Source organism: Amblyomma maculatum, unplaced genomic scaffold, assembly GCF_055883805.1.
Source record: "Amblyomma maculatum isolate TAMU_Amacu unplaced genomic scaffold, ASM5588380v1 scaffold_28, whole genome shotgun sequence".
Classification (NCBI taxonomy): Eukaryota; Metazoa; Arthropoda; class Arachnida; order Ixodida; family Ixodidae; genus Amblyomma; species Amblyomma maculatum.
In genome coordinates, this window is record NW_028146753.1 from 833,712 (window position 1) to 851,378 (window position 17,667).

General features: G+C 44.3%; 1 protein-coding gene across 1 annotated transcript in view; it reads right to left on the reverse strand.

Moving 5' to 3' along the window:
- Window positions 1-300: 300 nt before the first annotated feature.
- The window catches only part of LOC146170901 (uncharacterized), a 39,665-nt gene continuing 22,298 nt past the window's right edge, over window positions 301-17,667 (reverse strand). The window contains exons 4-7 of the mRNA XM_084586713.1: window positions 16,789-16,868; window positions 10,102-10,203; window positions 9,675-9,761; window positions 301-536 (exon numbers count right to left, since the gene is read on the reverse strand). Of these exons, the coding sequence (XP_084442839.1) occupies window positions 382-536; window positions 9,675-9,761; window positions 10,102-10,203; window positions 16,789-16,868 (424 nt within the window). The 3' untranslated portion in view covers window positions 301-381. The remainder of the gene's footprint in view (window positions 537-9,674; window positions 9,762-10,101; window positions 10,204-16,788; window positions 16,869-17,667) is intronic.

A 17,667-nucleotide genomic window follows, 5' to 3' on the forward strand; every position in this document is an offset into this window, starting at 1 on the left:
TACATAGCGCAGACAGCTCTTGAAGCTTCGTGTCAAAGCTACAAATATAAGCACTGTGTTTTCAAAACGTATCTTTGCGAGAAACCGAAACCTGCAAATGTATCAAATTGCTTAATGAAAAAGTACTCAGCGCCACATTTCACTTCGGCTAGTTGCGGTGGAGGCCGACTTTTTTGTGAAAACAAGAAGCAAGAATTCCAGATTTCAAGATTTCGGGATCCCTCTTTTATTTCCCTATGATAGCATGAGCCTCTTTAATACCGTAAACCACATAAATAAAAAAAAATATTTTAACTCGACTTTGAACATAAATTGTGTTTATTCAGTTTTCATTCTATTTCACAAAGGGTGAGATATCTAACAACGCATTTCCTTTCAATTCTAATGTTGCTTGGCCAGTAATGGACAATAGTGAGCATCAGTTTCGTAAGCCTTGTACGCCTGATTATAACACAAGGCAAAAAAGGAAAATTTGCAACAACTTGGAAGAGTTTTGATAGCTGACTCCACGGCCCATAATGTGCATGAGTACCTTCCTGCAATGGAAAGTTGAAACGCACAAATAATTCAGTTGTAATGTATTGCTCCCACTTTTTTCAGTAACCAATAGTCAAGTAGTACTTTTAATGCTGACGTGCTTCACGTGTTTGTTTAAATAGACGTGAATGCGATTAATCATTCGGCAAAAAAGTTTGGTGGTCGCAATATTAGGATATAGAAAGAAAACTCGCTGGTGTGGAATGTATAATTTCGCCTTGAGGAAGATTGCTATTGTGCTATTGGGGTCGCAAGACTATGCTGCCCACGAGTGTACAAAATGATCCTGCCTTAGGAATTGAAGTCAGTTATATTGCGTCTATATTAATGAAGCCCTCGTTTGTAACAATAGAAGGTATTTTGAGGATTCGATTGTTTTGTAACTCAAACTCATTCAGATATCTGACCTGCGAATAGCTGTTATGCATTATATTTCTTTCAGCACGAATGAATAAATTTTCCCTGTTTCTAACAAAAATTGTACCACACTTTTTTATTTACATGCATACATAAAAACGAAATGAAACAAAAAAATTTGTATTTTTCGAAAGATTATAGCGATTTGGAGTTCATTGTAAAATATCCTTTCATTTAGGAAACAACATAGTTGCATATGCAAGGGTAAAAAGCACCGTCATCAAATGAAATAAAGATTGCTTTCGACGACAGCTGCATAAAAAACCGCTTAACAAAAATAAAGCTCCGCCTTGAGAGGATTGCGTGATGCTTTCCTTGGCTGCTTATTCAGTTTGGCATCCTTATTCTCGAATGCTTGCATGCAGTTCGCAACTCGCAGTATTGCCTTTACTACTCCTCACATGATTTTTCCTTCATTCGTAAGCTACCAAATTACCTCGGCGGCGAGCCATCATAAACATAACACCCCGCTTTAAGTAAGCAAAACAAACGTTAATATATGGCTTACGAGCTTTGTGTCTGCAGTGATCGGACGTCCAGAGGGCTGCAGTCTTATCTGACTCTCCTATATCAGAAAAACTACCGCATGAAATGCCTACTACTTGGATGTGTAATTCCATGCAGCGTGAACCATGGGGCCAATATCGGAGCATGTTGGTAATGTATTGGTCTTATGTAAGGCCGTACATTGCCAACACACTGCATTTATTGGCCGAATGGTTTGTGCTGCCTGGAATATCTCGTGGCACTGCACATTGCAGCGGCAAGTAAATACTAATAAAGTTAGATTGCAACTACTAAACGCCATAACTATGCCCGCATATTTTCGCTCGGAATGTGGACATCATAACACCCAGAGAAACAGGCATTTCACGAAGCACTTTACAAGTCATTACTCCTTTCTTTTTATTAAAAGTAAATCTGTAAAAAACGCTCCCAGTATTTTCAGCCTTTAGATTTTTGGTTGGCAGTGCATTCTTGATCACTAGTGCCTGCCAATAAAACAGCGAGCTCATCGCTAAAGTGTCAATGCCTGAGCATCGAGCATTGGCCATTTTGTGCAATATGTGGTCGGGTGGTTATCCAGGGTGAAAACTTAATTACCATCTATTGGGTGTGCAATGCTAAGATGAACATAATGAGTATTCATTATTGAGAAAAACAGCAAAGAGTTTGTTGGAAGCTCTTAGATAAGAAGTGTAATTAAGTCTTTCTCTTCTAGTGGACGTAGTGGGAAGGCAGAAAAGGAAAATGGTGTCAATTTTTCAAGCCAAACTCATCTACATTTAAAGAAGTGACAGAGATGCTAAATTGTGTGCGTGTTCTACCTCTCCAGGGTTGCTAAAAAGGTACTTTCTTTCTTCTGACTAAGCGATCAACAATGCCAAACGCCCTTATGCACACTGAGAGCGTTTTTTAGAATAGACGTGATAATCCAAGTAAACATAAAAAAAAGACAAACTACCTTCCCCAACGCTTTCCTTGGCCTCGCCGACAGTTGGCTTCTTTCCTTCATGTATTATACCGAGCACCCTCATATCCTCTAAATTGATCTGCTTGTAGATTACAGGGGTCTCGGTTCTGGCATTCTTGAAGCCATAGGTAGCGTAAGAGGATTCTAGCCCAGCTTTCGCCCTCGCTCTTGATCACGTTCTACGTGACGCTGGCGGTAACCAAGAACGGTCTACGTCCACCGCCATGGTTGAGGGTGGCGCTGGTGAACACTCTCAAGGTTCGTATACAGACAACATAAACACCCAAGCAAGTAGCAGGGGGGACAGCGGCCGATATAGCTCAGTTAGAAGAGCACCGGACGCGATATTCGGAGGTCGTGGGTTCGGTTCCCACCATCGGCACGTTGTTTTTTTCTTCTACTTTGTGTTTAATTATCTGTCCCCTAAACAGATTACATTATTAATTTCTATGATAATCCAAAGTAAACATAAAACAAAACACGAAGTACCGTCCCCAACGCTTTCCTTGGCCTCGCCGACTGTTGGTTTCTTTCCGTCATGTATTATAACGCGCACCCTCATTTCCCCTATATATATATATATATATATATATATATATATATATATATATATATATATATATATATATATATATATATATATGCTGCCACCTAGCATTGCCAGGTGGCGCATGACTGAGGTGTGAAAGGAGGCCGAAGTTGAAAGAACGACAAAGTGTCGCTTGCGCGTTTGCGTCTGTTCTGCTGTGTTGTGTCTGGGCTACCCCCTGCTATTATTGGTATCCCTAAACACCGTGTACGTGACATTCTGGTGTAGGTGCCGGTTAAAACGATCGCCTATGCAAGCGTCCCCATCTGCAAAACGTCGCGCAAGCCCAGTGCTATTGAACACTCCAGTGCATCGCGCCAGTCGGCGGCTCCAGGGACTGTTTCCGACTGTTTCAGCCATTAGCAGCCGCCATGACATCCAGTGCTTCTGCTCAGCACGTCACGGGCGTCGCACCAACGTGGAACTACACCTTGCAGGCCCCTCGGGTACCGAAGTCTTTCCATGGAGACCTCTTTGAGGATGTGGAGGACTGGTTCCTTTAGTTTGAACGTGTCGCTGCTTTCAACCAGTGGGACGATGCTGCCAAACCAAGGAACGTCTACTTCAGCCTTGAGGACGGCGCCCGTATCTGGTTTTGATAACCGAGAGCAAGTGTTAACATCGTGGCGGGAATTCCGTCGTCAACTACTCGAGCTTACACTAGCGCGGATCGTCGCGAGCATGCAGAACGTGCCATTCACTCTCGCATCCGAATGCCCAACGAGATTGTCCAAGCGTACGTCCAGGACATGATGCGCCTCTTCAGGCGAGCCAATCCCGCCATGTCCGAGGACAAAAAGGTCAGGCACTTGATGCGGGGTTTGAAAGAGCAGCTGTTCGCAGGCCTTGTGCGAAACCCACCGTCGACTGTAAACGGATTCTTTGCGGAGGCCATCACAATAGAAAGGGTGCTACAACAACGTGCCGTGGCTTATGACCGACCTTTTCATACAGGCACAATCGCGGAATCATTTGCATCTTCCGAACGGCATACCGATGCATTGCGCGAACTGATTCACAGCGTCGTGCGCGTATAACTAAGCACGTTCTGGAGCCCTCTGCAGCAATCGCCAGCTTCCGTTTCTGCTATAGTGCGGGAGGAGGTGCGACAGGCGCTCAAGAGCCCTCTTTCGCCTCTAGTTACGAGCCCGCCATTGCTGTCGGGGACCGACAACCGTCCCACATATGCGGAAGTTCTGCAGAGTCAGGCTCCACCTTCACCACCGCCCATTCTCGCGCCACCTACAGTTCCGCTGCCCTCGGTGCAGCCAGTGCAGAACTTCGACAATAGTCCGCTGCCCCGAGGCAAAGCCGACATTTGGCGCACGCCTGACCGCCGTCCGCTTGCTTCCACTGCGGTGAACGAGGACATCTCTACCGGGATTGTTCGTATCGACGCCTCGGTCTTCACGGCCTCAGCATCGACTCGCCGCCTCCCCGGTTTGGTCAACGACCCCGAGTTATCGAGGAGTACCTGGCGGAGCAGCGTTCTTCATCTCGTTCGCAGCATCAGCCCCGCTCCCCTTCACCAAGGCGCTCCTCGACGTTCACCCACGGTTCCTCGCGAGAGGACAAAGGCCGCTCGTCTAGCTATCATCGGGAAAACTGAAAACAGCGACCTTCGGGGGCGAGGCCGCTGGTAGTCGCTGCGTTGAAGACCTCCAGTCGTCGCCGCTTCGATCTGACCGCGAACTGCTGGTACCGTCACCTAGGTAAGCAAAAAGCGTTTTTCTGGACATTCCGGTTATTTTAGACGGACGCACTACGGTCAATGCATTAGTGGGCACCGGTGCCGATTACTCAATTTTGAGTGGTCCCATGGCGACTGTTTTGAGGAGGGTGCTCACTGCTTGGCCAGGTGTGTAACTTCGAACCGCCGGCAGTCATATAGTTACTCCAAAGGGGATGTGCACGGCTCGCATTCAGATTAACGGACGTACGTTCGTCGTTAGTTGCGTTGTTATATGTGACTGCTCCCGTGACCTTATCCTCGGCATTGACTTTCTGCGGGAGTACGGAGCAGTTATCGACCTGCGAAATAGACTGGTCACATTTTCAATGGGACAATCTGCAGAACAAGGTAGTAGCAATTCTTGCAATGCCGCACTTCGTGTTTCCGCCGAGAGCGTCTAGCTGCTGCCGCGAAGCAGTGCTGTTGTGGGAGTTACCTGTGACGATTTTTGTACCGGTGGTGCTGTAGCGGAGGCGAACAATTCACTCCTGCTTGCTCAAGGCATTTGCGCTGCTCGAAGTTTATTGTCGCTTCACAATGGCCGGGCTGCACTCTTTCCCACAAATTTTTCTAATGAGCACCGACACTTGTTTCCGGGGACTGCTACCGCTTTCGCTGACCATGTGCTCACGATCCGGTCTGTTTTGCAGCCACGGTAGTGGAAACTCTTGACAACATCGACATTAACTGCCACTTGTCAAAGGAGAAACGCCGGGCCTTAGAGCAACTGCTGCTGGACTTCAAGCAGTGTTTTGCTTCTTCTTCGAAGGTTCGTCAAACGCCCATCACACAACATCGCATCATTACTTATGACGACGCTCGCCCTATAAGACAGCAGCCTTTATGTGTGTCTGCCAAAGAGCGGGAAATGATCCAGACGCAAGTTCAGGAGATGCTGAATGATGGTGTTGTGCAGCCTTCGAAACGTCCATGGTCTTCACCAGTAGTCCTGGTCAAGAAGAAGGACGGCACTCTCCGATTTTGCGTCGACTATCGAAAATTGAATGATGTGACAAAGAAAGATGTATACCCGTTGCCGTGCATCGATGACTCACTGGACAGATTGCAACGTTCTAAGTATTTTTCATCTATTGATTTAAAAGCGGCTATTGGCAAATCGAGGTAGACAAAACAGACAGAGAAAAAACTGCATTTTTCACTCCAGATGGCCTATATGAATTCAAAGTACTCGCATTTGGATTGTGCTCTGCCCCAGCTACATTCCAAAGGATGATGGAAACCATCCTCACTGGCCTCACGTGGCAGATCTGTCTTGTGTACTTGGACGACGTAGTTGTTTTTTCCGAAACATTTGACCAACACCTCGAACGCCTTCGTGCTGTCCTGGAAGCCCTCCGTTCTGCTGATCTCACGCTGAAGCCCCAGAAATGCCACTTCGGGTATACAGAGCTCAAGTTCCTCGGCCATGTTGTAAGCGCTGATGGGGTGCGCCCGGATCCCGATAACACTGCTGCCGTCGCACGGTTTCCCGTTCCAGCTAATAAGAGGGCTGTTCAGCGCTTCCTCGGCCTGTGCGCATATTATCGGCGTTTCATTGCCGATTTTTCTCGGCTCGCAGAACCTCTGACGCGCCTTACAAAGAAGGACACCTCATTTGTGTGGAACTCTGAGCAGCAAATGGCCTTCTCTTTGCTTCGTGAGCGCCTTCAAACATCCCCTGTTCTGGCGCACTTCGATGAAGCGGCTGATACTGAGGTGCTCACTGACGCCAGTAGTATCGGTCTTGGCGCGGTCCTCGTTCAGTATCAAGACGGGTTTGAGCGAGTAACAGCCTATGCTAGCCGCACTCTCTCTCGTGCCGAAATGAACTACTCCACCTCAGAAAAGGAATGCCTGGCGGTCGTGTGGGCTACTATGAAGTTTCGCCCCTATCTTTAAGGCCGACCATTTAAAGTCGTCACGGACCATCATTGTTTGCGCTGGCTGGCAAATTTGCGAGACCCATCTGGACGACTTGCACGCTGGTGTTTACAGCTTCAGGAGTATGACATAACTATTGTGTATAGGTCCGGCCGCAAACACGAAGACGCTGACACGTTGTCACAGGCACCCGTTGACACTGGCGATACTACAGCCGATGACAGCGGTTTCCTAGGAGCCCTGAGCGCATCTGAGCTCAGGGATCGACAAAGAGCTGATCCAGACATCCTTCCACTTATCGATTATCTGGAACGGCGTGATACGACCCTGCCTCGACACCTATCTCGGCACCTTGGTTCCTTCTGCATGCGGCAAAGGGTCTTGTATAAAAGAAACTCCCAGGGTCAAGACAGAACTTACCTTCCGGTGGTGCCATGCGAGCTCCGTGAGGATATTCTCCTTGCTTGCCACGATGAACCGACGTCTGGTCATTTGGGTTGCTCACGCACGCTTGCTCGAGTGCGCAACATGTATTACTGGCCAGGGCTCTCCGCAACTGAAACGCTATGTACGAAGCTGTCGCGAATGCCAGCGCCGTAAAACACAGCCCCAGAAGCCTGCCGGATTTATCAAGCCCGTTAAAGCACCCTGCATTCCGTTCGGCCAAATTGGAATGGATCTCCTTGGCCTTTTTCCTTTGTCGCAGGCGGGAAACATATGGATAGTAGTCGCTACTGACTACCTGACTCGATACGCTGAGACGCAATCCCTCATGCCACAGCTTCCGAAGTAGCAGAGTTTTTCATGCACAACATAGTGTTGCGGCATGGCGCCCCTTCATACATCATTACCGACAGAGGGACAGCTTTCACGTAGCAGCTGCTCGACCGCATATTTGAGCTGAGTTACACGACCCATCACAAAACCACAGCGTACCATCCAGAAATCAATGGTCTTACAGAAAGATTGAATAAGACGATTGCGGATATGTTGTCAATGTACGTCGATGTGCAACACAAGACCTGGGACGAGGTGCTGCCGTACGTCACATTTGCCTGTAATACAGCCTTACAAGAGACAACGCGCTTCACACCATTTCGACTTGCTTACGGACGCGAAGTTCAGATCATGCTCGATTCCATGCTTCCGTGCCCAGATGACGACCAGCTTTTCTCAGATGCCCAGCAATATGCCATCCACGCTGAGGAAGCCCGCCAGCTCGCCCTTGTGCACATAGGCGGTAGCAGACCACTGACGCGCACCGTTACAACCTCCGACACCGCCAGGTTGACTACAAACCTGGAGACCAAGTGTGGGTGTGGACATCAGTTCGCCGTCCAGGCTTGACAGAGAAACTCCTTTCCCGCTACTTCAGGCCGTACAAAGTGTTGCGTCGTGTAAGTGACCTCAGTTATGAAGTTGTTCCAGACGGTGCCACACAACCAAAACGTCGAAAGCCTAGCTGGGACATTGTGCACATTGTGCGACTGAAGCCGTACTACCACCGATAGCGTATGGCCCCCCGCTGTCACCACTCTCTTGCTTTTTACACCAATTTTACCGGCCGCCCTCATTTTTTCTCGGAAGGGGGGGCAATGCCACCTAGCGTTGCCAGGTGGCGCATGACTAAGGTGTGAAAGGAGGACGAAGTTGAAAGGACGACAAAGTGTCGCTTGCGCGTTTGCTTCTGTGCTTCTGTGTTGTGTCTGGGCTACCCCCTGCTATCGTTGGTATCCTTATTCACCGTGTACGTGACAATATATATATATATATATATATATATATATATATATATATATATATATATATATATATATATATATATATATATATATATATATATATATATATATATATATATATATATATATATTATATATAGTGGAAGAAGAGGCAAATGTTTGATATAATTATATACAAATAGTCGAAGACCATGTATATATACATAGTGGAAGAACAGGCAAATGTTTGATATAATTACATATAAATAGCTGAAGACCATATAAATCTCCTGTACTTCAACAACCGCCTCCGGCGCGCTTTCTCATGACAGTGATTTTAGCGCACTAATAAGTTTTGTGTTCTTGGTTTCTGAATGCTCGTTAGCGGGAAACTTCATCGCTACGTTTTTTTCATGAGATGCTCACGAATTAGTTATCGTAGGCAGTCAGAACCATATGGTACTATTCCAGACTGTTCCACATCATTTGCCAAATTCATGCCAGTGTTTTAGCGCCGACTGTAAATTGAGCACTGCCAAGTGTAACAGGCATACGTAGTCCGACGACCGCTTAGTACGCTTGCTGTTATTGATGAGCCCGATTTCTCCGTTCTTTCGCGGTGCAGAAGTCGGTGCAATAAAATGTTTATTTTAGCGAAATACAATTCTCTTCGATTGCCGCCCACTGCCTTGTCACTATCACGTGGCAAATATTTGATGACAACCGTGACGGCGATTCAAACGGCGACGCCTAAGCTAACGTCAAATTTTCGTGAGAAATGAGCCTTACACATGTGTGTTATAAGCTGGTTTCTTGCCTCATGAGTGGAGACTGCTGTTTCGATATTAGAAACCTAATAGAGAGCCTACATTTAAGTTTAAGCGTTCCTCTGCTACCCCGAATTTCAACAGAATGTCCCATCAAGCCAATTTGGTAGGACGAAGTGTTTTGTTGCCCTGCGATTGTTCCCCGGCACTAATCACGCAACCTAGTTCTCATCGCAGTGCCGTACTTTTGGTTTTGATCTTTAGCCGCTCAGAGCTTTTGAGAGCGGTGTTGTGGGCTTAAAGCTATTGGAGAAATTTCTTTTCTAAAGTTTTTTTCTGTTTATAGCTTGACAAAACTTACCCACTTATAGAGGAAAAACACGTAGTAGAAACTGTAACAGAATTTTAACGCCTCTTAATACGTAGCCATGATTTATACGGCGCTATATTTGACACACTCTGGCATGCGCGCTTTTCATATATGACGTAGGTTTAAAGAATATATAAGGTAACGGCACACAAACAGATTTGAAGAGATTATGAAATCTGTAGTTACCATTATCTCGTGGTTCTCCCAAAAGGATGCAAGAGGGATGTGCAAATAGGACTTGGAAAACGTTAACCCCTTCATGGTACAGGATACCTGTTGACAATACGGAGGAAACATAGATAAATTACTTGAATATGTCTCAGTTGCCGCATTTTTGCCGAAAACTCTATACTTCTAAAAGCCGAAGTACAAACTAAAAGCGCCTGAAAGCTTTTGATATGTTTGTGTTCTGTGGATTCTCGGGTTTCGCGGTGTCATGCACAACACACAAACATCGTTCTTGCAGATTCACCATCTAGGGAAACATACATTTTTACTACCATCACATATTTAGCCTTGTCATTATGGCCTTGAGACCAGTAGATTTACCGCCTAAATTAATGTGGCACCGCAATAAAGGTTTAAACGTAAACGATATGAAATTGTTTCTTACCTGCACCCTGTATACTTCGGGGTACAACTCTTGCCGGCCTACTTGGTTTAGACGGCCTTTGTTCAGGAGTCTGCTCCTCAACCAGTGGAAAAACTTCGGGCTCTGTAAGCAGTGCATTTTCTCAACCGACGTTTTACAAAACTAATATATGTTTGAAGACCTATATGAGCCCTGCGACTTAATAATATGTTATTGTTCCTCCTTGCACATTAAAAAATTGATACTTCTAAAGGTACCAAAGCATCTTTATACCATAAATATAATTTCACAGGACCATACTCCAGTTGCGGCATCTAGTAGGTTCAGAATATCTAAGAAACCAAACTTCTCAAAAGTAAAATCGGAAACAACATTTAAAAAACAGATTTTTCGAGAGCAGTTCTACTAAAGCTCTAAGATAAAAACCCACATGCTTGTCTCAGTGCTGTCCCATTGGTTTTATTTTTCTAGTGGTAGTATTTGTGCTTGGTTACCAGCCATTTTCTTCGTGATGAAACGATCGCTTGTCATGAAGCTTGCAACGAGTCTGCTTCATGCAGATTGTTAATGGTCAATAACTAAACCACTGTACTCATCACACGCATTTTGTTTGCGCGACTGCCCGCAACCGACTTCTCAAACATCATATTAGTAAAAACAATACATATATGTATGAAAACGAAATAACATTGCGATCCAATTGGTTAGCAAGACCTGCCTGAGAGTTCAAGAGATGTATTCAGTATGGTATAAGGCGAAAAAATTCACTTGCGAGGCATAAACATTTCAATTGCGATAATAAAAGCAGTGGCAATAAATGAACGTTGAGCGAAGAGCCACAAGAACGGATTATCATTAATAATTACCGGTAGTATCGGTGACGAGGCTTAACACCAGCCTATCTTCCCTGAAGGACGAAGGCATTTCCAATTTTCCTCCAATTATCGGGCATCTATGCTAACTCCATCCAATTGGCCCTTGCAAACTTTTTAAACCTATTTACCCACCAAATTTTCGGCCGCCCCCTACTACACTTTCCTTCCCTCGGCACTGAACTGGTTAGTCTTAGTGACCGTACTAGAAGCCCACCCCTCATGTAATACACCTTAAATGGGGCCTTTGAGGATTCAATAAATAAATAAATAAGAATAAATAAATAAATTAGTTATCCTGTATTCGCACTACGCGCCCTGCCCATGCTCATGTCTTCTTGACTCGACTAGAATATCAGCAGCGCGAGTTATTTCCGTGGCTCCCTCTAAGCTTGATCCTAACGGAATATTGAAACCATCTTCATTTTATTCACTTTGCCTGGTCATCATCTGATGATTGTAATTTGGTAATTTATTGTAATTATGCTTTAGAAGAGTTTTAAATGAGCTAAAAACAAATTCCAAATTATGTGTAGATCTGCCCATTAGGTACAGATCTGTTTCGTTTCTTAATATTTTATTGCGGAATCATTTCATGCGCCTTAAGTAGCATCATTAGAGCCTATAGCAAATCATCTCGACAAAGCTTGCTAGAACAGCATGTCCTAAAGGCTTACATTTATACGCAAACTATCTTGTCCACGCCACGAATCGAATCACCATCCTATCGTGTGCCTGCCTAACGCGCTAACCACTACTCTACGCCAACTTTTTCTTTTTTGCCTGCCAACAAAGTACACATTTGCATAAAAGTTACTAGCCTACATTAGCTAAAGCGATGTATCAAAACTTTTTCATTTTGATCAGTCCGTCGACCACATCTATCCACTGAGGCTGCTTTAACTGAATTCCGATAACATCTCTAAGAAATGTTATAATTTCAATGAAGTTGTCCCTCACCGATCGTACATTCTATTCTGCGTGCCTAAATGTCATTCGCATTTTCCATGCGCCATGGAGGTTCAGCATCGTAATTACGGCGTACGGCACCTCGTCACTTTGTGCGGGTAGAAGCCAGATGCCGTAAGGAATAATAGGTAGTTGCTTATCATGCTTTATAACCTTTATTATTCAGCCACATTTTTACTTAAACGGTATAAGTGTGAAGCTTGAAGAAAACTATTCGACAGTCTACTTAACCCTCTTCCTAACTGTCTTTAAGACATCGTATCCTGGGCGTCCACAATATATGTATTGGTATAGGGGCACAGGTACAGAGAGGTTGGCCAAATCCTCATACAAATATTTCCTCTGTACGATACTAAAATATTCCACCAAAAATGGACACCCAAAAATTGTAAAGCAAAAACTATTTCTCTTAGAAATTCAGTGACAGCGCGGTTTCTAGCCGGATAACTAGCCACAACAAAGTCCGGAATCGCATTACTCAAGCGCAACTGCAGCATTGTGCGCAACACAGGGTCTGTCTTATCACGCAAAAGAAATCGTAACACAAGTTGCCCCAGAAAAAAGTTCGTAAGGCCAAGGCCACCACTTTTCATAGGAAAAAAAATTTAGTCCGGCAAATTCGCTACCAATTTGAGGTCCAAATAAAAACTGCAAATATTCTGTGCAGTTTCTGCACAATCGAGCGGCAGATGCATAAAAAGTGCAGAATTACTGAAAAGAAAATTGCACAAACTTGCACATGCGAACACTGAGAGGTCGTGCCCTTTCCACCCATCCGCTTTACGCTTAGTCGTTTGCGTTGTGTTCAAAAACTCTCTCCTGCTCTTATAATGCTTTAAGTGCTTCCCCAGAACCGTCGTCCACCGGATATTCACTGTGCCAACAACCCGTGCTCTTCTCCCGATAGATTTCGTACCCTGTCTTTTTGCAGCAGTCGTCCGCAGCTCGAACGACGTTTTTTAGCGCTTTCCAGATCAGTGCTATAAACGGCGTTACCGTCTACGTAAGCAATAGAGAGTTTTAGATTAGGGGGCCCCACGCTTTGGTGTCCCCAAGGAGCTTGGGGCGTCGATATGCGCATGCGGAGAACGTAAAGTACGCTTGGACTCGGGTTAACGCTTGGGGCGGCCTCTATTTCTCGAAAATAGCGTTCGCCCCAAGCCGCCGTTCGGTGCCTTGGGTTACGGCAACATGGCGGCATTCGGCCAATCGACGGCCGCTCGCCACGGCACACATTCGTCGTCGCCGCTCCATGGTGTCGTGCGTTCATGGTAAGCGAAAGACCAGCTAAGCTTGTGCTATGTATCATGATGCCCGCATGACCAAATTTTAGCGATAAAACGCACCATATTATCTTATTGCCTCAGTATTTACCGAGAAGCTAGGCTTAGTGAGTTCACCTCGTTTGGTTGCCGTGGGGACTAGACGTCCTAAAGTGTGGGAAGTTCAATGTGGTTTCCCGGCTCAGCCTGCGTTAACTATGTGTCGATTTGTCTTGTCTGACGAAAACGGTTTATATAATTGGTAGCTTTAATATAGCATTGTACAATAATAGCACTTTTTAATGAATAAAATAGCGTTGTTGACTTTTATACATTTAAATACTTTTTCTTGGTTTACCATCGGGCGCTGGAATCGACGAACGCAAGCCTGGCTCCACTGCGTCGGGAAGACCCCTATTCTAAAACTCGCTGTCAGCTAGCTCGTTGCGCCGCCTCACACTATTTTCTTGGCAGTCTCAATCCTTGGGACCCCTATTCTAAAACTTCTAATTACTTTTACATGCGTAGACTGGAGAGTGAAACCGCAGACACGCTCATTAGGGGTCAAAGATAACAGAAGCGGCTCAAGATAAATAGAAAAACGCAGATGTGAGGAAAGACAACCGTGCCTAACTTAAGAACAAACAGGCAGGCATTCTGATAACCGCTTATTCACGATGATACGTGCAACACAGTTTTCATACACCATCCGCAAATCTTGTGATATCACCGAGCCAACATTTACATGCTGCAACATTGCGAAAGGACTTTTATGCGACACTCTATTGAACGCCTTCCCAAGATCAAGCTGCGTCATAGCAACTTGTTCTACGAAGGCGTCACATCATTCAAGAACAGTTCTTGCAATGTGCATATTTTTTCCGATGGTGCGGCTTTTAATACCGCACGTTTGATGTGGCCCTACAAGGTTGTTTCATAATATTTGCACTCTTATGGCAAGAATCCTAATGAAAACTTTATAATCAACCTTTGTAACGCTTATCCAGCGATAAGGCGAGTTCCAACGAACGTGTTTATAAATCTGGTTGCACAAAGTAATGGAGCTGGAGTTCATTAAGATAAATATGCAAATGAACTAATACAAATCAATAGAAAAATAAAACAATCACTAAAGATTACATAAATAAAGGAAAAGTAGACAATGATGTCGTAAAAGAACATCGACGACGATAGCGTTTTCGCATTTCTACAGTGCAGAATATGCAGTGCTCTGCCATGCACACAATGTAGCGTTCAATACACACCAAGAAGTACGTAACACAAAGCGTTTATTCGGGAACAGTTTTAACGTTGCTGCTCCGTTCAGTAGTCCTTTTTCTGCATATTGTTGGAAATGTTTACTCGCAAAAGCAGCTTTATTTTTTATCTGTGCATTCTGTAATATATTCGCGGATTACATCTATATGTTTCACATTTATATTCGAGAAAAGTGCTTAGTATTAAAAATAAAAACTAACAACGAAATTACTTAATATCAGAGCATGGAAGCTCTTTCAGACCGCTTCGAAAGATTTCGAGCCGGCATTCTGGTGGTGGCCCGCACGAAAGCTTCTGTTATTCGCAAGTTGAGGATTACAAATGATATTGTGTAATCCTAGGTTATACTTTTAGAATACAAAAGTTTTTGTTCTGATAACTCACCTGCTGGAATCAACGTTCATTACATTTCCGCTTTATTATGCAAAACATTTCTTCAAATTCAGACATCATGAATTTTCAAAATAATATAATCATCACCAGCCTGACGACACCACTGCAGGGCGAAGGTCTCTCCCATATTTCTCCAATTAACCCGGTTCTGTGCTAGCTGCCTCCACTTGATCCCTGCGAACTTCTTAACCTCATCCGCCCACTTAAGTTTCTGCCGCCCCCTGCTACGATTTCCTTCCCTTGGAATCCAATTTGTTACCCTAAGCGACCATCGTTATCCTCTCTTCGCACTACATGTCCTGCTCATGCCCATTTCTTTTTCTTGATTTTCGCTAGAATGTCAGCAACATGAGTTATTTCTCTAACTCACTCTGCACGCTTTCTATTTCTAAATGTTACCCCTACCATTTTTCGTTCCATAGCCCTCTGCGTTGTCCTCAACTTAAGTAGAACTCTCTTTGTTAGCCTCCACGTTTCAGACCCATAGGTGAGTACAGGTAAGATGCAACTGTTGTATACGTTCCTCTTCAGCGATACCGGTAAGCTGCCAGTCATAATCTGCGAGTGCTTGCCAAATGCGCTCCATCCCAATCTTATCCCTCTTATTTCCTTTTCATGGTCCGGATCTGCGGTTACTACCTGTCCTAAGTAGACATATTCGCCTACTACTTCCAGTGCTTCGCTAAATAACTTACTGCTGTTCCTTCCCGATGCTATTGAATATTACCTTAGTCTTCTGCATATTGATTTTCAAGCCTACCTTTCTACTTTTCCTGTCTGGGTCATCAATCATTATTTGCAGTTCATCCCCTGACTTGCTTAGCAAGGCAATATCATCAGAAAATCTCAGATTACTGAGGTATTCTCCATCTACCCTTATCCCTAACTCCTCCCATTCCAAGTCTCTGAATACATCCTCTAAACAAGCTGTGAATAGTACTGGGGAGATTGTGTCTCCTTGCCTAACACCTTTCTTTATGGGAATTTTGTTACTTTCTTTATGCAGAACTATGGTTGCTATGCAGCCACTATAGGTATATATCTTCCAGCACTTCCATGTATGGCTCGTCTACCCCCTGATTTCGCAATGCCTGCATCACCGCCGAAGTTTCTACTTAGTCAAATGCTTTTCGTAATCAATAAATGCTATGTATAAAGGCATATGTATACGTATACTATGTATATGTATACTCCGAGCATTTTTCTACCACCCAGTTGATGGTATGGATATGATCGATAGTAGAATACTGCTTCCGAAAGCCTGCTTGATCCATTGCTTGATTGTAGTCTAAGGTTGTCCTGATTCGATTAGCGATTACCTTAGTAAATACCCTATACCTAATAGAAAGTAAGCTGATCGGTCTGATTTTTTAAGGTCCTTAGCGTCCCCTTTTTTATGAATCAGGATAATGTTTGCATTGTTCCATCGTTCCGGTACCGTCGATGACACCAGGCACTGCGTATACAGGGTGGCCAGTTTTTCTAGCACGATATCCCCCCCGTCCTTCAACAAATCTGTAGTTATCTCATCCTCTCCAGCTGGTTTCCCCCTTTACATATTTTCTAATTCTTTCTTGACCTCGTCCTTCGTCACTGGTGGAACGTTTGACTGTTTTTCCCTACCGCCAATCTTATTACGGTCCTGACTTTTTTGGCTACTGTAGATATCAGTATAGACCTCCTCAGTTACTTTGACTATCTTGTCCAAATTCGTGATGACCGTAATGAAAAATTTAGCATGCTGTGAAGAATGGGGGAAGCCTTAAATCGGTAAAGAAGAAATTGGGCATAGGGAAAAACAAGATGTATGCGCTAAGGGACAAGGCGGGCAACGTCATTACGAATATGGACAAGATAGTCAAAGTAACTTAGGAGTTCTATACTGATCTGTACAGTCTGTTCAAAACATACGAATTTTAATATAATTTACTCACCGTTGTCACTGATCTCCAGGGCGTCAAGGAAGGTTTCGTGCTGTGTATTTGTACGTACTCTCAAAAGCACTTTTAGTGTCCTGTAAAAAAAGACGTATTTCTTACGTAAGTCTTCCGAAATTGACACTACTCTTTTGCTCCATTGGAAGTTAAACGTTTCTCTAATCCACCAGCTTTCTTTGCTGAGTGCATACAACTTATCCTTGAAAAATATGTTATTCTATCTGCGTGCCTGAAACCCCAAATTGTTACACCAGCCTTCTCTTTAAGTCCAGGAAGTTTCACTTAACGACGACCGGTTATGTTGTCTTCGCATTACAAGCCCCTTATGTTTCGTGAAACTGACGAAAGTGTCAATCAGTTCAATTATTTTCATCCCCTAAATCACCCCCTTCGAGTTCCTAAAGTTTTGTATAAATATTCGTTGTGGTACAAGTTATAGAGTTTTTATTATACGTCCAGCGGCATCCAATAGGTCCCACATTTCGCTTTTAATAAATTACATCACTAAGAGGCATCTGTTATGCATTTTTTCTTGGTAATAGGGAACTCAAACACAGCTTTTGTCGCACAAGGGTACCACCCCATATCTCCCATGGTGGAGAACATTGAAACGTTGTGATATCTGCGGCGCAGGCGCTCCACTAGTTTCCATGCAAGTGCAGCGAAGTGGTGATGCGAGGCAGCTTTTTCGCAAAGCAGAAAAACCCCTGCGCCAAAACAAAGCGCTTACGAAATAGTGCTGTGTTTTTGACCACCACAATATCCCACAAAGCGCTACTATAGGACAAGTTCCTTTGTGAAGTTATACGTATTAAACTGTAAGCTTTTAATAGTAAAAATTAACAGTGGTAACAAATTCATACTCACAAATAAGCA